Source organism: Mollisia scopiformis, assembly GCF_001500285.1.
Source record: "Mollisia scopiformis unplaced genomic scaffold LY89scaffold_35, whole genome shotgun sequence".
Lineage (NCBI taxonomy): Eukaryota > Fungi > Ascomycota > Leotiomycetes > Helotiales > Mollisiaceae > Mollisia > Mollisia scopiformis.
Genome location: NW_017263615.1, coordinates 546,888 through 568,897, shown reverse-complemented (window position 1 = coordinate 568,897; position 22,010 = coordinate 546,888). Strand labels below are relative to the sequence as shown.

Genomic DNA, 22,010 nt, shown 5'->3' with positions numbered 1-22,010 from the left:
CAGTACTGTTCCGAGAACAGAATTAATTGGTTGATGTTGAACCGGGTTCGTGACGAACCTAGATCTTGAAGATCTCTTGCGCGTTTGCAAGCCTTTAGTAGTAGAAAATATCGTTTATTCACCTCTCGAAGAGGTCACCTCTGGAGAGGCTCAGATTCCCTCTTCTATTGAGACTTTCTTTCCCTTCTCCCTCCTATGCAACCAAGCCACCAGCCCCGTAATTCCAAACTGCGCCACAAAGGCAATTGTACTAAACACAAACCCCTTCTTAAACCTTGGAGCTTGCGTCACGGGGTAAGTCAACAGCGGCAACCATGCATTGACTGCATACCCGCTCGCATTCATAACTCCGAGCACGACTGCTCTTTCTTCTGCATCGGCACCACAAATTTCATTTGCCCAGGACATTGACAATGGACCATAAGGGACGGCCGCTTTGGAGATGAAGTACGCGAACCAATGTAGACCACTTGGGATGGTCCATATCGCAAGAAGGAGAGCAGAGAGGAATCCAAAGAACTAAGACAATTAGCTGCGTTAGTAAGAGTAGTGGAAGACGCACTGTTGAAATGGACATCACAGCTGGTCTATTGCGAAGAAAATCGCTGAGCATAGCAAAAGTGACTGTCGTAACAAGCTGGACCGCGCTTTGTCCCGTTGGAATGATGTTCTCGTTCGTCAGCATAGGACATGCTATAGAGCTTGAGACTTACAATTTGTGTGACAGGCCAACCGGTTGCCTTCAGCCATAAAGCCATTGGCGAAACACTCGATGAAGGACCTGTATTAATGAAGATGATGTAAAGCACCGTCAAAGCATAAACATGCCACCTCGTAAAAACTCTTCTCAAAATTGACCAGCCCAATTTCTTCCTAGGGGCTCGTCCAACATCATCCATTCTCTTTCTAGCCAATGCAGAATCTTCTTCATTGAGATAAAATGCCCGAGTATTCTCGGGTAGATCCGGGATCAAGAAGAATCCCGCCAGACAAATCGGTGTACTGATAACTCCGTCCATGATGAAAAGCCACTGCCATCCTGCTTTCCCAAGATGACCATTAAGACCTTTGTACACTGCTGCTTGCAGATACCCCGAGAACATACCAGCAGCTGCCGCTGAAGCATGAAAGATACATGCTCGCTTGCCAAGTTCCGAAGGTTTGTACCAAGAACCTATCAAGACATGTGCTGCAGGATAGAAAATCGACTCTACTAAGCCTACAAAAAATCGAATGGCGATGACCTGATTCGCTGAAGTTGCTGCCGCCAAACAAAAAGTGAGGATCGTCCAAACAAGTTCGCAAGACGGGATCCAGATCGATGGACGGACTTTGGTGAGGATGAATTGTGATGGAAGCTGTCCGATAACGTAACCTGTTGTCCAAGCGATATCGATCAGGTTTAATTGGTTGGAATTCATCTTCAGAGCTTCTTTCATCCCAGAGACGTATGCGTTTGAAATATTGGTCTGGTCTAGGTTCTTGATAAAATATCCCAAGGAAAGAATGGTGAGAAGTCCGATGTCGAGCTTCTGGATGAATTTGACCTCCTCAAAAGATCTACCTGGGCCGTAATCCTACTCATGTCAGTGAGATCTGAGAATTCTTTATATAACTCACCCAAATATAAGACCACCATGGTGCTTTTTTCTCAGACAACATCTCTGAGCCGCTGCCTTCGGACTCAAATTCAGCAGCTACATCTGGACTGCCCGCTTTGACATCCTCTCTATCATCTGACATAGCTACCAACAAGTATGATTGTTGTCTTGGTCGATGAGTTTGACGAGAAGGTATGATTGACGATGAGATCCATCTTGTATCCCTTGATGACCAAAAACTCATCTCAGAACAAGAAGTGGATGATGTTCGCACCTGGGTACAAAATGATCAAGTCAGAATTAAAATGGCGTGCTGATCTTTGAAGTCCAAAAACGGTCATTTTCCGAGCACACCCCAAGACAATGATCCGAGCTTACCAGAACTGCAATCCCGTTACCGCATATCTCTCGCTATCGTCCGCGCCACGTATAATTGAAAGTGGAATGCTTTCACAGGCTGATGGAAAGCTTCGATAAGATAAGAGATGCATGTGCTCACAAGTGCGGACAGAACGGGCATTTTATATCTCACCCGCCAATCAAAGATCTAGAATAGGAGAAGGTAGGCTGAGGGTGGTGATAATTCTGAGTGTCGTAAACTTAAGGTTGGAGCACGCAATCACTCAACCCCACACTTCGCGACCACTCAACGCTGATCCATTGCGAGATCGTCAACAAAGCTACCCCTCATTTTGTAAGACGTAATTGCAGGCGCGGAAAACGAGATACGTACAATTAGAAATCAGATCTGTCTCGTATGATTATTCGATAACGAGGTTAATGAAAGTACAAGTACTCGCGACCATCACTTGTTAATCTCAAAAGTATCAAATTTACTCAAACAAGAAATCAAAATCATAATGGCTCCATCCGCAACTGAAGTTCTCCCAATTGATTCTCGAATCAAGGATTATGTCGTACAAAAGAAAGACACTCTTGCACTGCCAGCTGCAGCACGCGCTCGCTTGGAGAAAGCGGGCATAAATCTGAGCAACGGCTATCCCGAACGTCCTGCCAAGCCTCTCTACCTTGACGATGCAATTGAAATCAGAAATGTGGATCGCGAACATGTGGATGCTGGTGCGCGAGCTGACAAGTCCAAGAGCGCTCTATTCTCTGCAGCAAAGGAAGTCATTGACTTGACCAAGCACATTGGGACTGAGATTGTCGGTCTGCAATTAAAAGACTTGACCGATCAACAAAGGGACGAGTTGGCTTTGTTAATTGCAGAAAGATCTGTGGTATTCTTCCGAGACCAAGATCTTACCCCTCAAGAACAGAAGAAGCTCGGTGAACATTTTGGAGAAGTCGAGATCCATGTAAGAGGATGTTCAGCCTTACAGAATATGACTGACACTTTCCAGCCTCAAGTCCCACATGTTCCGGGCGTCCCTGGAGTCACTATCATTTGGCCTGCACTTCAAGCAACAGAAAGGAAGGCATCGTTCAGACAACCAGGAGGAGCTTCCAAATGGCACACGTATGCCGCCTCATAAAATGCCTTATCCAGTCTAACATTTCGCAGTGATCTTGTCCACGAGAAGCATCCCGCAGGCATCACTCACCTGCATAATGATACGATTCCCTCCATTGGTGGAGATACACTTTGGGCGAGCGGCTATGCTGCCTATTCGAAGCTCAGCCCTGAATTCCGCAAAATTATTGATGGCAGAAAAGCTGTCTATGTCAGCGCGCACACTTATCTCGACCGCAACGATCCAACTGCAGGACCGAAGCGCATCGAGCGCATTCATCCAATTGTTCGAGTTCATCCGGCCACTGGGTGGAAGTCTCTCTTCGTTAATCGAGCCATGACCAAAGAAATCGTGGGATTGGATAAAGCCGAGAGCGATTTAATCTTGAATTACCTGTACGATGTGTATGAGCAAAATGTCGACATTCAAGTTCGATTCAAGTGGACCCCGAGAACAAGTGCCTTGTGGTAAGTGAGTTCCAGAGGTATATTGTGAACAAACTGACAATTCAGGGATAACCGCATCACGATCCACAATGCCTCATGGGATTACGAGGGATCAGAGCCTCGTCATGGAACAAGAGTCACCTCTTTAGCCGAGAAGCCATACTTTGACACTGATGCACCCACAAGAAGGGAGGCATTGGGACTACCTGACAACTAGGAGAGATGGTTCGGATGTCGCAGCTCATTTTCGTACAAGAGAGGGCGTTTGTGAGGCGGCGATAAGGCGGCATGCAGGCAACCGAAAGTGGTGCGTTGCAGCAAGACAGACAGTCGCCAATCGCCCCCCTGGATTGGCTCGCTTAGCGAGGGGTGGTGTCACAGGGTGGGGGGAACCTGGAAGGCTGCAACAAGGCAAACAAATCATTTTGTGATTTCTCGCTCACTCACTCGGGCGTCTTTTCTTTTCCCGCTTCGTCTATAAAACCAACTTTCTTTTCTTCTCCCTTTGCTTATCTCTCTTTCTTTTTAATATCTGGTTCTTTTTTCTTCGATACAATTGTCTGCGACAGTCAAATCTTCCTTCGTAAGCTGTTCTTCATTGATTGAACCATCCAGGATTCGGTTGTCGCAGAAGATTTTCAATCTCTTCGAGCACAAATCGACCTCTTGAGGTTTCAGTCCACCCTTGCAGCGGGATGATGTAAGAAGACTGCCATGATGGAATATATTTCGGACAATTGGAGCCCTACTACGCTTTCTCCAATCACCACATTCGGACTCTCACCAGTTGTCGCACTTCCACCAGTTCCTACCCACAATCGTGGAAATACACCCATCGATCATCTCCAATCGTGTAGACTCCATGATGATGCTGGCCTCAAGATATGTTACGGGACCCTTAGAAGGAACAAAACTTCTCAGTGCATCAAGAAAGCAGCTTCCTTTCAACCACCAATGATGCCAACTTGCCGTCTTCATCAAGATCAGTTCAAAAGGGCTGCATACTGCAAGGTGCCATTGGCGTGTGGAATTGATTGTGGAAGAATCTGCCAGTGGATTCCGCATTCATTCCAACGTTGCGCGGCACACACCAACCATGCGATGCCTTGTTATTTCCTCAAGATACCACTCGAGTTGAGAAATCGAATTTAGTAAGTTTGTTCATAATCTGTGTTTTGAAGTTGGAAGCTGCCCGAGGAGTCCTGGCAAAAGACAAAGTCTTTTGAAATATTCCGAGAGATTTTCGAGCTCTCAGAGCTCATGTCAGTTTTACAGTACTAACTCTTTGAGTAGCGATCTGCTGTTGCCGAACAAAACCATCCCTTCTAGTTACGGTCACACCAATCGGAGGACTGACAATGAGAAAACTCATATGTCCATCCTTCGTGTCAACCAACAAATACATGACGAGACAAGCAGGCTTCTGTATTCATCCAATACGTTTACTATCCAAGTTTCCGAACATGGGTTAAGGATGTGCAATTCTGCTTCGGAACAACAATTGCCCCTTCCTCATTATGGGAATCATGGTCATGCTCTGCAAGATTATCAGATGCAACTTATGTTACTTGATCAACAAAACAAGAGACGTCTTATGATGGCAAGAAATCATATAATTCCACCTCAGAATACACCATATCCCCATCCTGCACCAGCAAACTATTCGATACCGCCATACCTCCCTGATGCCCTTCAAGCACCAACTCAACTGGAACCTGTTTGGCAAGCACCACTGAGCCCAAGGTATTTCAACCTAATCCAACGTTTCCGGATCGAAATCGTTTTCTTCGGAAAGTTTGTTCTCAATGAAAATGATGGTACAATGAACGGCCAAGCTCGGTTGCAACGACTCTACGAGTTCAGCGATCACCTTCATCGACTGGTGAATCGTTTCCGAATTACCGGACGACGCATCAACTGCTTAGAGATCGAGTTCGAATTCGGCGAAGCCTACAATGATCCAGACGAAGTCTTCTCCGTTATAGAATTGCTTCTCCGTCCCTCCAGACGACTTTGTGACATCGGACGAGCTTGTGTTGATTCGATCACAATATTCATGTCTCAAGCCGGCAGCGGGGGAGATTACATGTTACAGCTCCTCGACCCAGGACAGAGAAACGAAAACCTCAGTGAATTTCTACAATCATGGTCTCGGCAACTTGCTGCATCAACCCCCTCACTTCCTCCCAGTCCAGTTTTCGACGGCTACTGGCGACTCGAAGTGCTACTCACGAAAATCAAAGCGCACTGCAATCATGTGGCTACGCAAATGAACCAAGATCTCAATTCTGGGTTCCAGCACTTTGCGGAGTTGAAGCAGAGAGCTAGGATTGCGAGGGAGGATGATGATGTGACGAGTTTCAAGGAGATTCTTGAGACGGTGATTTCGACGTGGCAGAGGTATTTGGATTGGGAGAAGGAGTTTGAGATGAGTACTTGGAAGGATGTTGAAGGTATTTGGGATGTTGTTGCTGATGGGGAGCTGGTTGTGTGATGGGACGTCCCCATGGCTATGCTTTCATTTCTTTACAAGAAAAATGTGGTAATCATGTCAGCACTTGTACTGCTTTTTTGTTTTGGTGTTGAACATTGTTCTATCCTTAGCTGGTGGAAAGGAAGAGGAGGCCTTGATTCCTGCGCAGTTTGGAAGTGATTATGGTTAGCAACAGTGGGATCTGCTTATCTTCACAGTTGGGTGCGGAAAAAGTAGCCGAGTCATACAACACGGCAAATATTTATGTAGCAACGCAGGCAAACTTATATCCTTAATGAGAGCCGTGGAAATCTTCAAATTATCTATTCAGTGATCCACTCCAGAAAAGCAACCAAGAAAACGCTAGCTTGAAGTTCAAGAACCCCGACAATCCTCAAAGATACTCAAACCCCTCTTCAAGAATATCCTCAACCTCAATTTCCTTCCCAACGTGATTCTTCCACTGCAACCTCCACTTCGGACAGTCCTTGAAGCTCTCCTTGAATCCCACCACAACACTCCCATCAATATCCCCCTTCTCAATTGTCAAATAATCATACATATCCGGGCAAACCTCCTCTTTAGTCCTCTGCCTCATCCCACCATCTTTGTTCCCTGCAACAAACGCAAACTGCTCCCCCAGCATAAAGGCAATCATCTTCTTCTCGATCGGCATCCCAGCTTCGAAGGCTAGACATGCTGCATTCCAGATATTGGTATTGGTATGCTCGCTGCATGTATCGATCAAGATATTCTTTTCAGAGACTCCATGGCTGAGAAGGTATTGCTTGAGTTCGAATGATTCAACGATTGTTGTTCCAAAGGGACGCATTGCTGTTCCACAAGTGATGAATTTGGTGGAACATTGAGGGCTGTTGTGGGAAAGGCATTTGTTGGCTTTCTCGATGGCCATCTTCGATAATTTGGTATCCCAATCTAGAGGCGAGTCGCCGAAGACGAGGATGAATCCGTATTTGTCATTCCATTGTTGAATGTGTTCCATGAATGGCAAATTCTCTTTTCCTTGCAGCTCGATATTCTTCGGTAGTCGCCCATGGTCGTTGACACATTTGAGTTTCGATGCAAAGAAGAATCGATTGTACATCGCTGTATTCGGGTTCGAGTTCATGAGTTCGTGGAGTGATTGGATGAGGAAGTTGTTGTACGCCTCATCATCTTCGTCGAAAGCGGGATGTTCGACGTCTGGATACCATTTGGTTGAAATTCGACCCAATAGTACATTCACGAGGTAATTGGCTTTATTGGCTGAAGCCACGACATATTGTTTCTTCTGCTCTCTGTGTTCGGAAGGGTATTGTTGAAGCATGAGGCGGATGTCTGAGACCGTGATGCATGCCTTCTCAACTATTAATTTCCAGCCTTGCTTGATAGGATCGAAATCTTTGAGACGATCTCGAATCGATGATTGCAGCTCCTCTTGCCATTTCTCGGGCGTTTTGGACTCAGCTGCTTCCCAGAAGAGATCCTCATGAATAGGTTGGAAGTCTGCTTTCAGGTACTTCTGGACATCTGTGATGGAGGGATTGAAAGACATGGTTGTTGAACTTGAGTAGAGCAAAGCATGGAGCAGGGGAAGAAGTTGTATTTATAGATATTGTTGAAGTTGCGCTCTATCACGTGTTGAATTCTGCATTTCAATTCGTATAGCCAACATCATGCGATGCTTCGCAATGTAACCCCACATTCCAGACATGCCACAAAGTGGACCTTGAGGCGCACTTCATAGCTAGACTGTATCGAAGCTGGGATACAATATAATACTGTTCCAGAGTTTGTCGGACAATTTAAGTCTTCTTATCTCGAATTTCGAAAGATTCACTTTTCCCACGTATATTGTCCTACAGGCCCTGGAATGATATTCTTTCATGTTCTAATTATTGCGGTACTTTACTGCTTCTCGTCATGAGTCCACCCTAGCAACCTTTTTGCCTTGTCAGTCGTCCAAAATGCCTGATTCTTGCTCATATCTCTCCTGATCTCCGCCTTCGGGAAGTATTTCTTTGCCAACTCTTGCGAACTCGTCTCTTGCGTCATCGTAGGTGCAATGATATTGAAAATCTCACATCCCTTGACTTTATCCGTCTCAACAGCCAACAAACAAGCTCTCGCAGTAGCTTCAGGATTCACCCAACCCCAAAGTTGCATGACAGCTGCTTTATCCCAGTTTTCTTGATGCTCTTTCTGAACATCCTTGAGAGGAGCAACTTCGTGGATGCGCAAACACGCAATGTTCATTCCAGGGAACCAGTTCACAAGTGCTCTGGCTTGAACTTCTGATTCTTGCTTCGCTAAAGCATAGGCATCCGTTGGCTTGTGAGGATAGTCTTCATCGATAGGGAAGTAGTCGAAAGACAATGGCTGATTTGCGTATGCTAATCCGATTGCATTAACAGATGATGCATAACAAAATCGCTTGATACCAAGGTCGGCTGCGGCACGAAAACCATTGAATGCAGAATTGACATTGTTGCTGTGGACTTTCCAGTCTTCTATATCAACTGGATTCGGGATCGCGGCAAGGTGAATTACAGCATCACATCCCATGAACGCTTTGAGAGTATCGTCATAGCTGTTTGCTGCATCTGCTGTTCTCATTTCGGAGTTCTTGGTACCGTCATATTCCTGATCTGTTCGATTTATTTGGACAGTCTGGTGACCTGCTTCAGAGCAGATCTTGACTACCAATCTACCGACAGTTCCTCGTGCTCCAGTGATGGCAATTTTCATCTTGAGTTGTTGCAGACTTCTGTACATTGAGTCGATCAGAGTAATTGTGGAATGAAGTAAGAAGCAGCATGAGGAACTAAATAAGTCAAAAGGGAAATCGGAAAGATGACGACATGAGAATTGGAGCGGCAGTGACGTCGACTTCAAAAGCTTAAATTTCCAGACTTTGTACAAGTGTAAGGAAGGATCAAAGTATTGAAAGTCGCAGCAACGAACAATCGATTTTCTAAGTTATATTTGGATACATGAGCGGGAAGTCGCGAACGTACTTGGAGCGGGATTCCGCCGAGCGACCCCGCCAAAAAGGGGGCGGGGTTAGTCACGTGGGTGAGGCCGACTTTTCGTCGAAGATTTCCTCCTGCATGTATAGAAAGACTTCAGGAGTTAATCCACTATTATGGTTGGACGTTGTTCCCATTACATCGAGCGTATGAGTTAAGTAATTCCTCTTCGGAGTCGTGTCTTATCCGCTATGTCCATTCCCTGCGATGATTTCGGCGAAGTGCCTCATCTCCGAATTCTCATCGGAGTAAAGAGACTTGCTGACGCAGCTAATATATTCTCAACTTTTATTGGTTGAACAATTTTCAAAGTCTCGGATGCATGATACGTAACCTTCAGTCTGCTCGCGTCTAAATCTTCCCTCAATCTAAGCGTCAAGTTCAGTCATCAACAGCATCAATTTCGGGATCTAATCCACATCATGAACGGGTATAGAATGGACTTAACAGTATCACCGGCTTAAAGATAAGTATATCTTGTGCTTCATTTCCTCAATCCATTGCTCATTCCTCATTCCTCATCCATCTTATATCTATGTCAATCGAAGAATTTCGATCTCTTCATCTTCAAACGAAACATTGCCAGCATTTCCACGATCTCAAATCTGCAGCAACATGTCTCAGCGTATTCTCCTCACAGGCGCAAATGGTTTCTTAGGAACCCACATCCTCGCTGAACTTCTCAAGGCTGGGTTCTCAGTCCGTAGCGTCGTCCGCTCACAATCCAAAGCCGACCAACTGTCAAGGATTTTCCCTACATACGCTTCGAAAATGGATTTCGGTATCGTACCAGATATGACCATCCCGGGAGCATTCAATCAAGTCGTTCAAGCCAATCCACCATTCACGACAGTCCTTCATCAAGCATCCCCATTTTTCTTCGCTTCCATCTCCAAGAACGAAGATTTTCTCCTGCCTGCGATAGAAGGAACCACAAACCTGCTCAAAGCAGTCAAAGAGCACGCACCCGAGGTTAAAAGAGTCATCTATACATCCTCCTGCGCCGCAGTCCTCAACTTCGAAGCGCCGATCGGAACAAATCCTCAAAAAGTATACACAGATTCCGATTGGAACCCAGTAACCTACACACAAGCCATAGAAGGCAATAAAGCAATCGCCTATCGAGCATCAAAAAAGTTCGCTGAACTAGCAGGATGGAACTTCATTCAAGAAGAGAAACCGAACTTTGATTTCGTGTCCATCAATCCTCCTATGATTTATGGGCCGATGCATTCTCCTGCTGCTACCGTTGCGGAGATTAATGAGAGTAATGTGAGGATTTACAACAACTTTATCAATTCGACAACGGATGCGGAATTGCCGCCAGGAGGTGTGCATATGTACGTCGATGTGCGGGATCTTGCCACTGCGCATGTGAGGGCTGTGACAACAAAGGAGGCGGGTAGTGAGAGGATCATTGTTAGTTCGAAGGCAATTTCCTCTCAAGAGATCTCGGACTTGCTTAGGAGTAATTTCCCAGAACTTGATAAGAGGACTCCGGTAGGAAAGCCGGGAACAATCTCGTTGCCTGAGGGAGCGTATACAGTGTCGAACGAGAAGGCGAAAAGAATGTTGGGTTTGACGTTCAGAAGTGATGAAGAGTGTTTTGTGGAGTTGGGGAAGCAATTGTTGGAGATTGAGAAGGGATCAAAGTGATGGATTTTGCATGTGATGTAGTTTCTAGAATTCAATGAAGATGATTATTTTGCACTAGCATGAGGTTTTGTTTTCCACTGAATAATCAAGCAATCAACCCTTCACCAAAAGAATCCGGAACAGTATTCCTGAACGTTGCTGTCCCATCATCTCCAAACAACCGATCAAGTTCCGTATTTGCATGCCCTCTAGCATCATAACCATGGACCCATGCACTAGGATGCATGTTCTTCTCTCCCTTCTTTGGAACAGCAATCTGACTACCTGCACTTTTCATCATCAACTCATCTCTTTTCCTCTGCTTTTCTCCATCCGGATAATGCTTCTCTAGTCCAGAAAACTCGGACGCCGCTTTCAATTTCTCCGCGCGGGGTTTGCGAATTGTTTCGTAAGCTTTCATAGCAATTGGGATTTGTGAGGGAGAGATGATGCGAGACAGACACTCGGACAGCACTGCGACATCTTCGGTTGCCATCGCCGCTCCCTATCATCGTGTAAGCGAGCACCTTTTCGACTTCCTCTGAAGATGGTTGTAAGAGAAGTGCGTGATCTTACCAGAGCCAAATATGGATTCAGGGCATGAGCAGCATCACCAACTAAGACAACTTTTCCGCTTTCACTAATCCAAGTCTTCAAGTCTGGCAACATACCAACCCTCCACAACTTGCAATTTTCCTCATCTACCATGTCCAGTATCTTCCTGAGCTTGGGTTCATGATCATCGAATATTTTTCTCAATTCCTTGATGTCTCCTCTCGTTTGCCAGTCTCGAGCATCCTCGGGAATAGGAGGGTGTCGATCATGTTCTTTATCAAGTATCAGAATTATGTAGTACGATTTTCCCCATTGAGCTGGAGAAGCGACAACATGTCGACCTGGAGCAAGCCATCCATGAGGATCCGGTTGCGCCATGATTGCTGCTGTGAGAGGATCTGCGCGCATGGCATCTCCTGAGATCTTGCAAATGTATGCAGTATCTGAGATGCGAGGGTCGACAACTTCTCCTAGGACGGTTGTGCGGACTTTTGATCGGATTCCTATTCGTAATGAGACTTAGCTGCAATATATACGAGGGAAACTGACCATCAGCTCCAATAATGAGGTCCGCTTTCCACAATTCTCCATCTGCGAGAGTGATTGATGGGACTGCTTGATCAATAGTATCGACTTTGCATCCAAACTTGACTGTCACTCCTAATTCTAGAGCACGATCATACAACAGTCTTTGGTAATCCTCTCTCGTGATGTTGAGGGTCCTGTTGATGTTAACGACTCGCGCAATCCTACAAGAAGCACGATATATGAACATACGGATATCCATAAACATTCTTCTGCCAACCGAAGTCATTACTTCCAATCAAACTCCCATCAGCGTACCTCCAAATTTGCAATTTGTCTCGTATAACATCAAGTTTCAAGAAGCGGTCGAAACATCCCCAAGTGTCAATGATCTTGCAAGCTTGAGGAGAAATCAAGATTCCGCCTCCGATGGACTGTAAACTAGAAGTACGTTCAAGAACTGTGACTGAGTGCCCTTTGAGTGTGAGCTCGATTGCGGCAGATAGACCACCAATGCCGCCGCCAACGACGAGGATACTATACACTTGTGACATTTTGTGGTCGGATATTTGAAAAAAGAGAACAAGAAAGAAGGAAGCTTTTATATATCAACTGCTTGACCTTGGATGCGCGCATATCGGATATCGGAAATCTGTTGGCTACCAAAAGGAGAAGATCCAACGGGAACTAAAGTTGATCTGATGTAAGATGCGGGCGGCGTAGCCGCTTCGTTCATAGAACCAATCAGATTTTCAGATGGCCCCTATTTCGGCGGCGAGGCGAGCACGGAAGGAACCTTGACGTACTGAGTGATAGCGATCCACTCGAGGGGGCAACAGACCAATACTTGTCTTTTCAATTGTTTATTAATGCGTTCTCGGACGCTGAACAGAATAGGAAGCACACCGTATTACATCCATCTGCAAAAGAATTAAAGTGGAGGACTTGTACCAAAATGCAACAAGATGCATGTGTAGATGTATCACTCAAATTAGATAGCATTCTCAATGCATGCGCTATAAAGAAAATGGGGGTTCAATTTGAGCGGCCTTGTATGGCCGAGATGCATTCAGTACTCCCACTCATTACCTCAGTACCAGGAACAATAGGCCCTCTCGGTATAGGCATCAGTAAAGTCAGTGATGGTAGGACACTGTATAGACACTGTGCCTGCTTCCCGACAAGTAACATCTTTCCCAGGACAGACCAAATCACGGATACCAATTCCCTTGCCATCACCCGTCCATACACAATTCATCCCGTGAGTTTTGACGTTGAAAGTACCGTTCGGGTATACCCGCGTACCTTGGGCCAGACTGCTAGGCGCGTTGGCCTGGAGAACTGGTTTCGAATCGCATATGTGGAGAGTTTGATTAGACATTGCGTCAAAGAAAGCCCACAAATTGATGTTGTTTAGCTCACTCAGAAATGTATCTAAATTTACCTCTAGCACGTATGCTGGACCAGTTGGTGTAGGTGAAGCGGTTGTAGTTGTCATGGTGGATTTTGATGTTGGGGTTTGAGTTGTCTTGCTTGTTGTTAGTGGAACATAATCAGGATTCGCAGGGTTTTGAGGACTTCGAGGGTCGAGAGGGTCCCAGAAATCCGGATTAAAAGGATTATCTCCCAGATCTCCGCAGAATACAGAACCGGTTGGGCAAAGTTTACCACAGCCCCCTGAAGTGCACGTTGGTCCCTCAGGGCCGGACTGATATGTCCAAGTTGGTCCTCCCTTGTTGGGATTGTTGGCAGGATTTGTCTTTGAGGGGTCGATGGTGCACTGGCTTCCTGAACTCTGTCTCTTCTGGACGGCGTGAGCAGAAAAGTTGGCATCGGCGCTCATGGGCAGGTCCATGGAAGTTAATCCTCTCGAAAGGGATGTACCACAAAATAGACCTGCTTGTCCGTTCCAAATGACTGGGGGAAATAACGGCCAATCTGCATTTTCATTTCTCCTCCACGCGAAATCTCTTACTCTTTCTTTCACTGCCCTGGGACTGAGAAATTTTGTTGCGTCATTTTGGTCACCTTGTAAAGCTTTGAAGTAGGCAACCAAACCTGCCACTGTTGGTGAAGCTGCTAAAGTTAGCATCCTAGAACGAGGACGGGCGGAACGTCAACCAACCATATGATGTACCCCATTTGCCATTGCGGGTACCGTCCTCTTCATTTGGTCCTCCAAGAAACATTCCTCCCATTCCATTTGGACACCTGAGCTCTGCGCCTGGTGCGTAAACGGTAATATCACTCCCAGGTCCAAAGCCCCCGTCTAGTGCCGGGCGCCCCAAAGAAAAATACGCATTCTCGTTTCCATCCCTGGGCATGGATGCTCCAACAACTATGAGGTCTTCGAGTTAGTCGGGGGCATCTCTCATGCCGAACCTCGCTGGCCACCCCTCCAAAGGACCTATTCTATTCCCGGCCCCGACGACAACAGGCACCCCTTCTGCAACTAGTTGCCTTATGATAACCCCTTCATCTTGTTAGCCTTATTGTTCAATCATCCAACTCGTCAGCTCTCACCCATCTTGTTTATCATGGCCTGGCTCCATTTCACTTCCTTGTCTGTCGATAGCTCTCTCGACAGAGATATATTGACCACTGATGTTTTCGATTTGTTGGGGATCTCGTTTTCACTGTCACCAATTATATCATCGTATATTTTGATCAAAGCATCAACATAGCTATCTTGAAGAAAGTCGTTGGGCGCATTTAGCACAGTCAAAACAACTTCTTTCGCTGCTCTAGCGATCCCAACTGTTTTCCCACCAATTTTTGCAGCGACGCAGGCGCCATGGCCATCTTTCCAATCACTAGCCGTTTTAGTGGCGCTTAACCATGGCTCCGCATATAGAAGTCGTAGTTGTAGATTTGAGAGTTCCTATAGCCTATCAGCGTTCTCTCTTGAGAAGGAAAAAGTTGGATTTAAGAACCTACATCGCTTGGCACGAAGCCAATCTCTACAGCGTAGATTGTTTGGTCTTTGCCAGCGGAATCATCATAGATATATCGACCTTCCATTTGTCCCATATTGGCTTCAGGGGGCATAGAAATTGTAATCATCTCTGGTGTCGCATCGTGTTGAAAGATATCCGCCCTTCTTTGTATCTCTTGAACTTGGATGGTCACATTTGGCCCCATTACCCAAGACGCATTCCCGTTGGGAACATCTTCCGAATATAAGAGCTACAATTTTGTCAAATTAGCAGTGTACAGGAATCGAGTACATTGTCAATCTGTTATGTGCTTACCTCCACCATATTTTTGAGGCTTTGAATCTGGTCATCCGATATTCGTTCGACTGCCCAATACATTGTTCCCATTGGTGTGCCATCCTTTGGTTTTACCTTGGGCTGAGACCTATAAACCGTTCCGGTCGTTATCATTGCCTTTATAGCAGCGTCTATGCGATTGTTCATATCTTCATTAGTGTGGTCCTTTGGGTAGACCACTCCCCATCTACCACAGTCCGCATCGGTTGCTCTATAAGCAGCACATTCTCTCATCATCGTCTTTGAGCGAGCCACATACCCAAAGTATATACCAGGAAGTTCAAATCCGAATAGGATTAGACCTTTTAATTTGTGATCGATACAAATCTATCCAATCGTAGGTGTGTCAAATTTTGTCCCCCTCTTATGGAGTTGGAAGATGTGCATAAGGACTTACAAAGAAGAACCACGCTGTAAGATCTTACATGGAATCACTGGAACAGGTGTCCCATTAATCTGTGCGGTTGTTGGTCCTGGAACATCAGTGGTGACAAAAGATACGGTCCGCGAAGGGAAGATAGAGAACCAAGGAAGTAGAGGGCCGATGGTGATATTACTGGTCGTGGTTGTGGTCGTGGGACTTGCAATTGGATTCCCATCAATGACAATACCGGTGGGACCAAATAACACCGTATGGCCATCTGTCCTTACGAAGGTTATGGTCGTTGTGCTAGTAACGAGGATGATTGCTCCGTCATACATGTAGCTCACAACCGATGCTTGACCAGTTGGACTTATTCCAAACCATGGAAATGGCGGCGTAGTGATTGTTCTCAGAACTGGAGTAGCAGTAATGCCCACTGGGTAATTGTCTGTGATTACTAGTGTTCCAGGATCGATGCTCATTCTAGGTACTATGTCTGAAATAGTCCCACTACCTGTTATGTGAATGTTTGAGTAATCGATGGAATTGAGGATGACATCCGAGAACGTCAGAGTGGTTGTAACAATCGTAGACGAGAGCTCTGAGCCGCCGCCTGATTTTGACCCCAACCAGTCAACTTCCAAGCTTGTGACAAATCGAGGGAATTGGATTGTTGTTCGGGTCGGTAGAGAATGTGGTGGGACGACGAAAATACAAGGTGGAGTACAATTGAGATGCGGGTTGGGTTGAGTCCAGACAATTGGGTCAATATAAACAATGTTGTCATCAGGACCCCCGTCTCCCGACATTCGAAGAGCCGCGATATGAGTCCATTTCGGATGCCCACCCGAGTCCTCGTTATCTTTTCCAGCAATCTCCCCTTGCTCCGTAGTCACCATGTTCTTTGCTCTTATTGTGATCAAATTCAGGAATTGAATGTTTTTGCCATTTTCTTTCATCTCAACCATTGAATTTTGGCAAGTGCGACCATCCACGCATGATTCGTCAAATGTGTTGAACCAGGAGTAAAGGCCAGCACCGGAAAACGAGATGTTAGCCGATCTCTCAATCCGAACTGCCCACTACAACATGTTAGAAAGATATCATTAGAAGGATAGAGAAGAGGTAGGGATGATTCAATGAAGAATCTAAAAACCACCATTAACAAGCAAACTTATTTCCTGCTTACTGATGAATCACACCCTGAGATATTATTACTTGTTGTACAAACTTCGAAACTAGGATCACCAGGGAAGATCTTTGTCAAAGAATTGAAAGGTGCTGGAGGTCTGGGATTGGGTTGGTAGTATGGCGACTCGGTTTGTATCATTCCGGCATAAATTTCTTTAGCCTTGTAAAATGAGTATTGGTAGAAGGCCGAATGTTCTGAGGCCGTTCCGTACAGCCATGTAGGTTTCCGACTTTCGATTAATATCCCTCTTGCAACATAGACACTGACTTGTGTCATGGTGTTATTCGCGTTGTTGAGATCTGCATCATCAAGGTCATGGTCAGCTACCCAAAGCTGGAACGTTTTAGCATAAATCTCAAATACCCTTTCGACACGGATTTATTGCTCACCCAAACGTTTTCGAGATATGCAGAAGCAGATGAGGTGATACGAAACATCAAGGACCCGGCTGTGCAGCCTGAGTTGACACCAGACTTTACGGGTGGGCATTGTTGTGATGTTAGTTGCGAACCAGTAGCCCCTCCAATTCTGACATGACAGTCCCACATAGCTGTGGATCCAGGCTCATCTGCCTCAAGGTTCCACTCCACAGCTATCAGACCCTTTGTCTCTCCAACGGTGGTGAAGAGGAGGTCTTGAATTTCGACGGAACCCTTTTGACCGCTCTCTCCGATCTGAAGCATTGGCATCGGGTTTGCATCGTCCGAAAATGCTGCTCCCAAAGTGTTTAGAAGGTATTAGTCTTGTATCCGTTTATGGAATTGGTCGCTCAGAGTGAACGACAATGAGCCTAGCAAAAAAGAGAAGCAGATTATAAGATGGAGGTTTACCGAAGCGACCAGCTGGGCCCATAGCTCGCCCACTATCTTCGTTCCGGGTTGTACTCGCAGAGTATCTGTGATCAGGTAAGACCCCGCATCGATATATACGATACTTGACGTCTCAGCACATCGATCGATAACTTCCTGGATAGACAAGGTGTCGTCAGAGGAGGCATCGCCTGCAATTGAGTTAAAACCTGATGTTACTAGTCTCGAGCAAATTCCTCTAAAGATCACATACCTTTTGCCCCATTCTTTTTGACGCTAACAAACTGAGACGCGGGAACTTTCTCATATTGAGATCTGGCATGCTCCAGGAAAGCGGGCTTTGGAAGTCCATTTTGGGACCCAAGCAGGCCAGGGGAACGTGTACTTGAGATCTGGGTGCCAAAGGAGAAGGTTCGCTGGAGCTCATTGTACACTGGCCCGATAAGAAAGATATCAACGGAGCCTATGCTACCAGCGAGCCATTGTTTCCCCTTGTTATCTATGATGGCGTTTGTGACTCCTTTGAAGACGACATTATCGAGTGTGACACCTGTATTATTCTGGCCTGGCTGGTCCGTGGGAGGGAAAATAACAATTGCGTTCTGGACATTCTCGAATATCGAATCTTGCACAAGAATAGATCCAGCCTGGTTTACAATACCATTTTCAGAAGTAAGGTTGAAGCCAGTGGTCGTTCCCGTGATGTGAATGCTCTTCCAGGTCTGTCATCGTTGGTAAGTTTTCTTGGCGGCGTTGTTGCATGACCTACCCATCCCCAGTCCCAGAACACCCAGATTGCCGTCCTGACATTCGTAAACGTCAATCGATGAGCTGTGAATTGCTGATTTCCCCCCTCTTGCACTCCATCAGCAAAGGTTATAACTCGTCCACTTGGCAGACTCACGAATACCGTATGCTCCCCCTTCAAATGTTAGATCACTGATGAAGCCACCACTTCCATTCTCTGCGACTTTATATAATTAGTCAATGACACAAAGACTGATATCATGAAAATGAAAAACTTACATATGGCTCTTTGCTTGGTGTTACCATTGGAAGAACAGATAAATCTAACATTAAACATGCTTGTTGCTTGAGAGACCTGGTAATGAATGCCCGCTGTGCCTTCACGGTCGAATGTGGCATCAGTAATGTCTATCACAAAATTTCGAATTTGTCTGTAGAAGTTGGCCTGTAAGTGCTCTTGATTAGCTTCGAACCTTATCAGCCCATCCAATAGACGTACTGTGTTAATGTAATACTCTGGATCGAGACCATCAACTCCCTGTCCACCAGCGCCAGTATACACGTCAGTTGATATTACTCCAAGCCCAAGATAGCGCTTTGTAGCCTTGATTATGGTCCTATCATTCGGCTAGCGTAGTTAGCTAAGTTTGCATCTGAAATGATCCACCAACATCTCCAATCATCTGTGTTCCATAGAGTGCTATAATCGGACTGCTGACAAGATATGTCCTATCTGGCGGAAGTCAGCATGTAATTGTTGTGCTGCGAAGTGACAGAATTGTGCGATAGTACTTACTCCCTCCTGGAAAGTAGACAATTGCATTCTTTGTCGATGAACCATAGCACTTTGGACCACACCGGTTTCCGTCTTGAATTGCAGCATTGATGGCTTTTGTATCATCCTCCAACAAATTAGTCAGGGAAAATAGAACTATAGGCAAAGCTTACTGTTGTACCGTCGCCGTGTGCACCGTAATGGAGCACATTTCGAAAGACCTATTAGGTCAAGTGTCAGAGATGATCAAGTTTGTGTCGTTTCACTTTAATCTTACTGGGTACGATGAGTTGCCTCCATAGGGCTGTGATCCAAATCTTTCGATATCTTCCATCCAAAAGCTTCCGCTTTGTCCCTTCCGCATTGGTTTTGTGGTGTTGCCACCATTCTGTGCTACTTCAACCTCGGCTACGAGAGCTGCCGCCGCTGCCACTTCTTCAGTGATGACTGGCACGTCGGCATTAGACTCAGGTGCCGTTGCGCCTTTCAAAGTGTAGATGTTGTGCTTGGGATTCTCAAATCGAACTTTCTTGTAGACGCTCCATTCTGTGACGGCATTGTCAACAATAACATAAGCATTTGCAAGCTGAGACTGGGACACTCCCTGGAAAGAGCTTGTGTTGAAAGTCGTGTCGGATGAAGATGAGACATTTGCAACTCGCTTTGATTGGTATGGACCACGATGTAATAAAGTATTGGTCGATGAATTGCGGACGGCAGCTTCGATGGTGCCAGAGAGTAGAACAAGAAGACTCACGTGGAGGAACCGCCCTTTCAGTAGAGCCATGGCTAAACAACGCTTGACAAAAGTAGTATTGTCAAAAAGGAAGTGAGACTGGAGTTTGAAGACACAACCGTTGAAATACACAGAAGTCAACGACTAGAAAAGAGGGACCAACGGAAGTAAAGTCTCAGCGGCTACTGCAGCCGCCAGTATATCCATCCGAGATATGATATCGCATCTCCCCTAGAAGATCGTACCGTGGTATCGGGATTTCAAATTTACATCTCTTGATATGGCTAATAGCTCAAGATAGTCTGCTGCAGTTTATTTCCCTCGCAAGAAAATTAGCAATATACCCCTTAATGTATGAAGGACGTGCCAGTATTACCATCGAAGAACTTTTGGCACATCCCGACGCAATAACTTACCATGCAATTGAAGCTGCCTCAAAATTTCCGCGTATTCCAGTGTCTGTACTACAATCTCATATGGATGATATGTTTGGACCTGCAGGTGCCGAAATTGGCCTGCATTTCCAACATTTGGAAAGAAAGAGCCGAATCATCGTCAGTCTACGTCCGCAAGAAAACACTTATGAATAGCCGGCACAGTATGGCTAAGATCGCCCTAAGATAAAGGAACTAAAAGATTGTGACCGACTCTGCCAGCCCCTGCTGCAACAATGTGGCAATGTTCGTGTGCAATATTAACCCCTGCGACCAAATTACAGTACTACACAGCAGTGAGGAGACCTCTGCTGCTTGTGCGGCCGAGAGTCCACAATGTGGTCCAGAGCTCCCTGTTGTAGCGCTACTCTTCGAATGCTATGATACACCTCCAAAGCAACTCGAAACACTTGATCAACATTCTCGGGTCTATCTTCCTCTAGCATGCATTCGCCAGCAAATTTCCAGTCCGGATGATGATGAGCGAAAGCTTCAACGTCTTCCTTCTCAACCTCTCTGACACTTTCAGCTGGATATCTGCAACCAGCAAAGACTACTGGGAAGTGATCCATTGAAATGTACCTTTCCTCATGCACCAATTTATCCTGGACATCGCCGTTTTTGGAGATATTTCTGTCGATTCTCATCAGCTTGATCTCGATTCTGCCTTCGCGAGGAGTCGGCAATCCTTCATATCGCTCGCACATGTTCAGGAACGAATCTTTAGAAGACACATCGTACGTAAAGATCAAAACTTGTGCCAACGACTGGAATACCGTCGGGTGGCTCGTAGCCAAGTTGTTTGACTCAGTAAATTGGCCAGACTCAAACCTGTCGGTCTCCATTCCTTGGACTCGGTAGCACATGTCTTCATGTTGGACCAACTTTGGACGATCATCGCGGCCTTTCCCATTCATTGCGGTAGGGTCGTAAAAGTCGGGACCGACTGATCCATATTCGTACTGTGCCATACTTGTCAGTTTTCTGACCTTGAAGGTGCGAGCACCGAGTAGAACGGAAAGGCTACGTTCGCATACCAATTCTCTCAGTCTGTAATTCATCTTGGCATCTCCTAGCATTAGGAAAAGTATATTTTCGACCCTTTTCGGGAGTGGTGGCAGTTGGTCTGGCATTTTAATTTAAGGTGTACTGCTCTCGACCAGTGGCGTTTTGACGTCCGTTGACATGCTCAAGTTGATGAGAGTCTTACTAATAAGTTAGGTTGCGAGAGAAAAGGGCGGAACCACGAGGATGCAAGGAAGGCTAGTTAGAAGAAGAATGTGAATCGAGGCTTGATGTCCTCAAAATAAAGGAAGTACAAAGCTGCATGCTGCGTTTTTAGCCACCTTGCCAGATCTCCTATCCTAAGTTTGTGAATAGATTGCCCTGTACCTTGGCTGCATGTTGGTTTCTTAATTGTGTAGCACAACATCGCTTACGGCAGGAACTTGGGACATAAAGGGCATAGGCATGATAATATGAAAGTCTTAAGTAGTGAAAGCGCAAAAAAAGCTCTGATTTGCTATGAAATTGAAGTACTAAACACTGCCATCTCCTCTCAATTCCCTCAACTAACTAGTTTTTGCACTCAATGCACTACCTCTGACCGCACCGGCTCTCTGAATGCACCGGCTGTCTGAATGCACCAGCTCTCTGAATGCACCAGCTCTCTGAATGCACCAGCTCTCTGACTGCACCAGCTCTCAGCATGCCCAAAAGTGATATTAAAGGAAGAGGATTTTGACAGCGCAAAAGTTTCCACTTAAGGGGAATAGAAAGTGGAGCTACTTAAGCCTAATTAGGAACGCCCGTGGGTAGAGTAGGGGGCGGGCTGAGTTGTGGATACCCTCATTTCTTGAAACCCGAGCACCCGAGCGCTTCCTTATTAGGCTAGAACAGCTCCACAGCCCCCTGAGAATAAGATCCTGCTCCTTCCCACTTC

The 22,010-nt window shown here is 45.9% G+C and overlaps 9 protein-coding genes across 9 annotated transcripts; 3 read left to right on the top strand and 6 right to left on the bottom strand.

Annotated features, from left to right (window-relative positions):
* Positions 1-150: 150 nt before the first annotated feature.
* Positions 151-1,662, bottom strand: LY89DRAFT_600931 (major facilitator superfamily transporter; the record flags this gene model as incomplete). Its single annotated transcript, XM_018210171.1, has 4 exons — positions 151-519; positions 563-670; positions 714-1,577; positions 1,621-1,662. The coding sequence occupies 4 exons, from the start codon at positions 1,660-1,662 to the stop codon at positions 151-153; spliced, it is 1,383 nt and encodes a 460-aa protein (XP_018062255.1).
* A 691-nt stretch (positions 1,663-2,353) lies between these two features.
* Positions 2,354-3,939, top strand: LY89DRAFT_711984 (TauD-domain-containing protein). The gene is made up of 4 exons (XM_018217944.1): positions 2,354-2,920; positions 2,966-3,081; positions 3,127-3,543; positions 3,589-3,939. Exons 1-4 carry the CDS (start codon positions 2,462-2,464, stop codon positions 3,737-3,739), a joined length of 1,143 nt encoding a protein of 380 aa, XP_018062254.1. The 5' UTR covers positions 2,354-2,461; the 3' UTR covers positions 3,740-3,939.
* Positions 3,940-3,977: 38 nt separating this feature from the next.
* On the top strand, positions 3,978-6,221 carry LY89DRAFT_691564 (uncharacterized protein). Its single transcript, XM_018216360.1, has 2 exons — positions 3,978-4,673; positions 4,816-6,221. Exons 1-2 carry the CDS (start codon positions 4,237-4,239, stop codon positions 6,014-6,016), a joined length of 1,638 nt encoding a protein of 545 aa, XP_018062253.1. The 5' UTR covers positions 3,978-4,236; the 3' UTR covers positions 6,017-6,221.
* A 99-nt stretch (positions 6,222-6,320) lies between these two features.
* Positions 6,321-7,566, bottom strand: LY89DRAFT_691563 (uncharacterized protein). Its single transcript, XM_018216359.1, has one exon. The coding sequence runs from the start codon at positions 7,548-7,550 to the stop codon at positions 6,390-6,392; it is 1,161 nt and encodes a 386-aa protein (XP_018062252.1). The 5' UTR covers positions 7,551-7,566; the 3' UTR covers positions 6,321-6,389.
* A 337-nt stretch (positions 7,567-7,903) lies between these two features.
* On the bottom strand, positions 7,904-8,743 carry LY89DRAFT_600897 (putative UDP-galactose 4-epimerase; the record flags this gene model as incomplete). The annotated part of the gene is made up of 1 exon (XM_018210169.1): positions 7,904-8,743. The coding sequence occupies one exon, from the start codon at positions 8,741-8,743 to the stop codon at positions 7,904-7,906; it is 840 nt and encodes a 279-aa protein (XP_018062251.1).
* Positions 8,744-9,392: 649 nt separating this feature from the next.
* Positions 9,393-10,724, top strand: LY89DRAFT_691561 (NAD(P)-binding protein). Its single transcript, XM_018216358.1, has one exon. The coding sequence runs from the start codon at positions 9,640-9,642 to the stop codon at positions 10,678-10,680; it is 1,041 nt and encodes a 346-aa protein (XP_018062250.1). The 5' UTR covers positions 9,393-9,639; the 3' UTR covers positions 10,681-10,724.
* A 30-nt stretch (positions 10,725-10,754) lies between these two features.
* On the bottom strand, positions 10,755-12,391 carry LY89DRAFT_630961 (FAD/NAD(P)-binding domain-containing protein). The gene is made up of 4 exons (XM_018211257.1): positions 11,992-12,391; positions 11,764-11,936; positions 11,236-11,717; positions 10,755-11,164 (listed from the first exon to the last, which is right to left on the bottom strand). The coding sequence occupies exons 1-4, from the start codon at positions 12,291-12,293 to the stop codon at positions 10,766-10,768; spliced, it is 1,356 nt and encodes a 451-aa protein (XP_018062249.1). The 5' UTR covers positions 12,294-12,391; the 3' UTR covers positions 10,755-10,765.
* A 438-nt stretch (positions 12,392-12,829) lies between these two features.
* Positions 12,830-19,685, bottom strand: LY89DRAFT_742654 (pectin lyase-like protein; the record flags this gene model as incomplete). Its single annotated transcript, XM_018220851.1, has 19 exons — positions 12,830-13,815; positions 13,865-14,077; positions 14,147-14,212; positions 14,263-14,620; positions 14,677-14,925; positions 14,991-15,313; positions 15,437-16,457; positions 16,607-16,900; positions 16,957-17,241; positions 17,398-17,567; positions 17,630-18,098; positions 18,146-18,231; positions 18,281-18,346; positions 18,403-18,568; positions 18,623-18,751; positions 18,795-18,856; positions 18,920-19,025; positions 19,072-19,119; positions 19,176-19,685. The coding sequence occupies 19 exons, from the start codon at positions 19,683-19,685 to the stop codon at positions 12,830-12,832; spliced, it is 5,607 nt and encodes a 1,868-aa protein (XP_018062248.1).
* Positions 19,686-20,302: 617 nt separating this feature from the next.
* On the bottom strand, positions 20,303-21,373 carry LY89DRAFT_354224 (uncharacterized protein). Its single transcript, XM_018206954.1, has 2 exons — positions 21,106-21,373; positions 20,303-21,030 (listed from the first exon to the last, which is right to left on the bottom strand). The coding sequence occupies exons 1-2, from the start codon at positions 21,199-21,201 to the stop codon at positions 20,347-20,349; spliced, it is 780 nt and encodes a 259-aa protein (XP_018062247.1). The 5' UTR covers positions 21,202-21,373; the 3' UTR covers positions 20,303-20,346.
* Between the last annotated feature and the right edge of the window lie 637 nt (positions 21,374-22,010).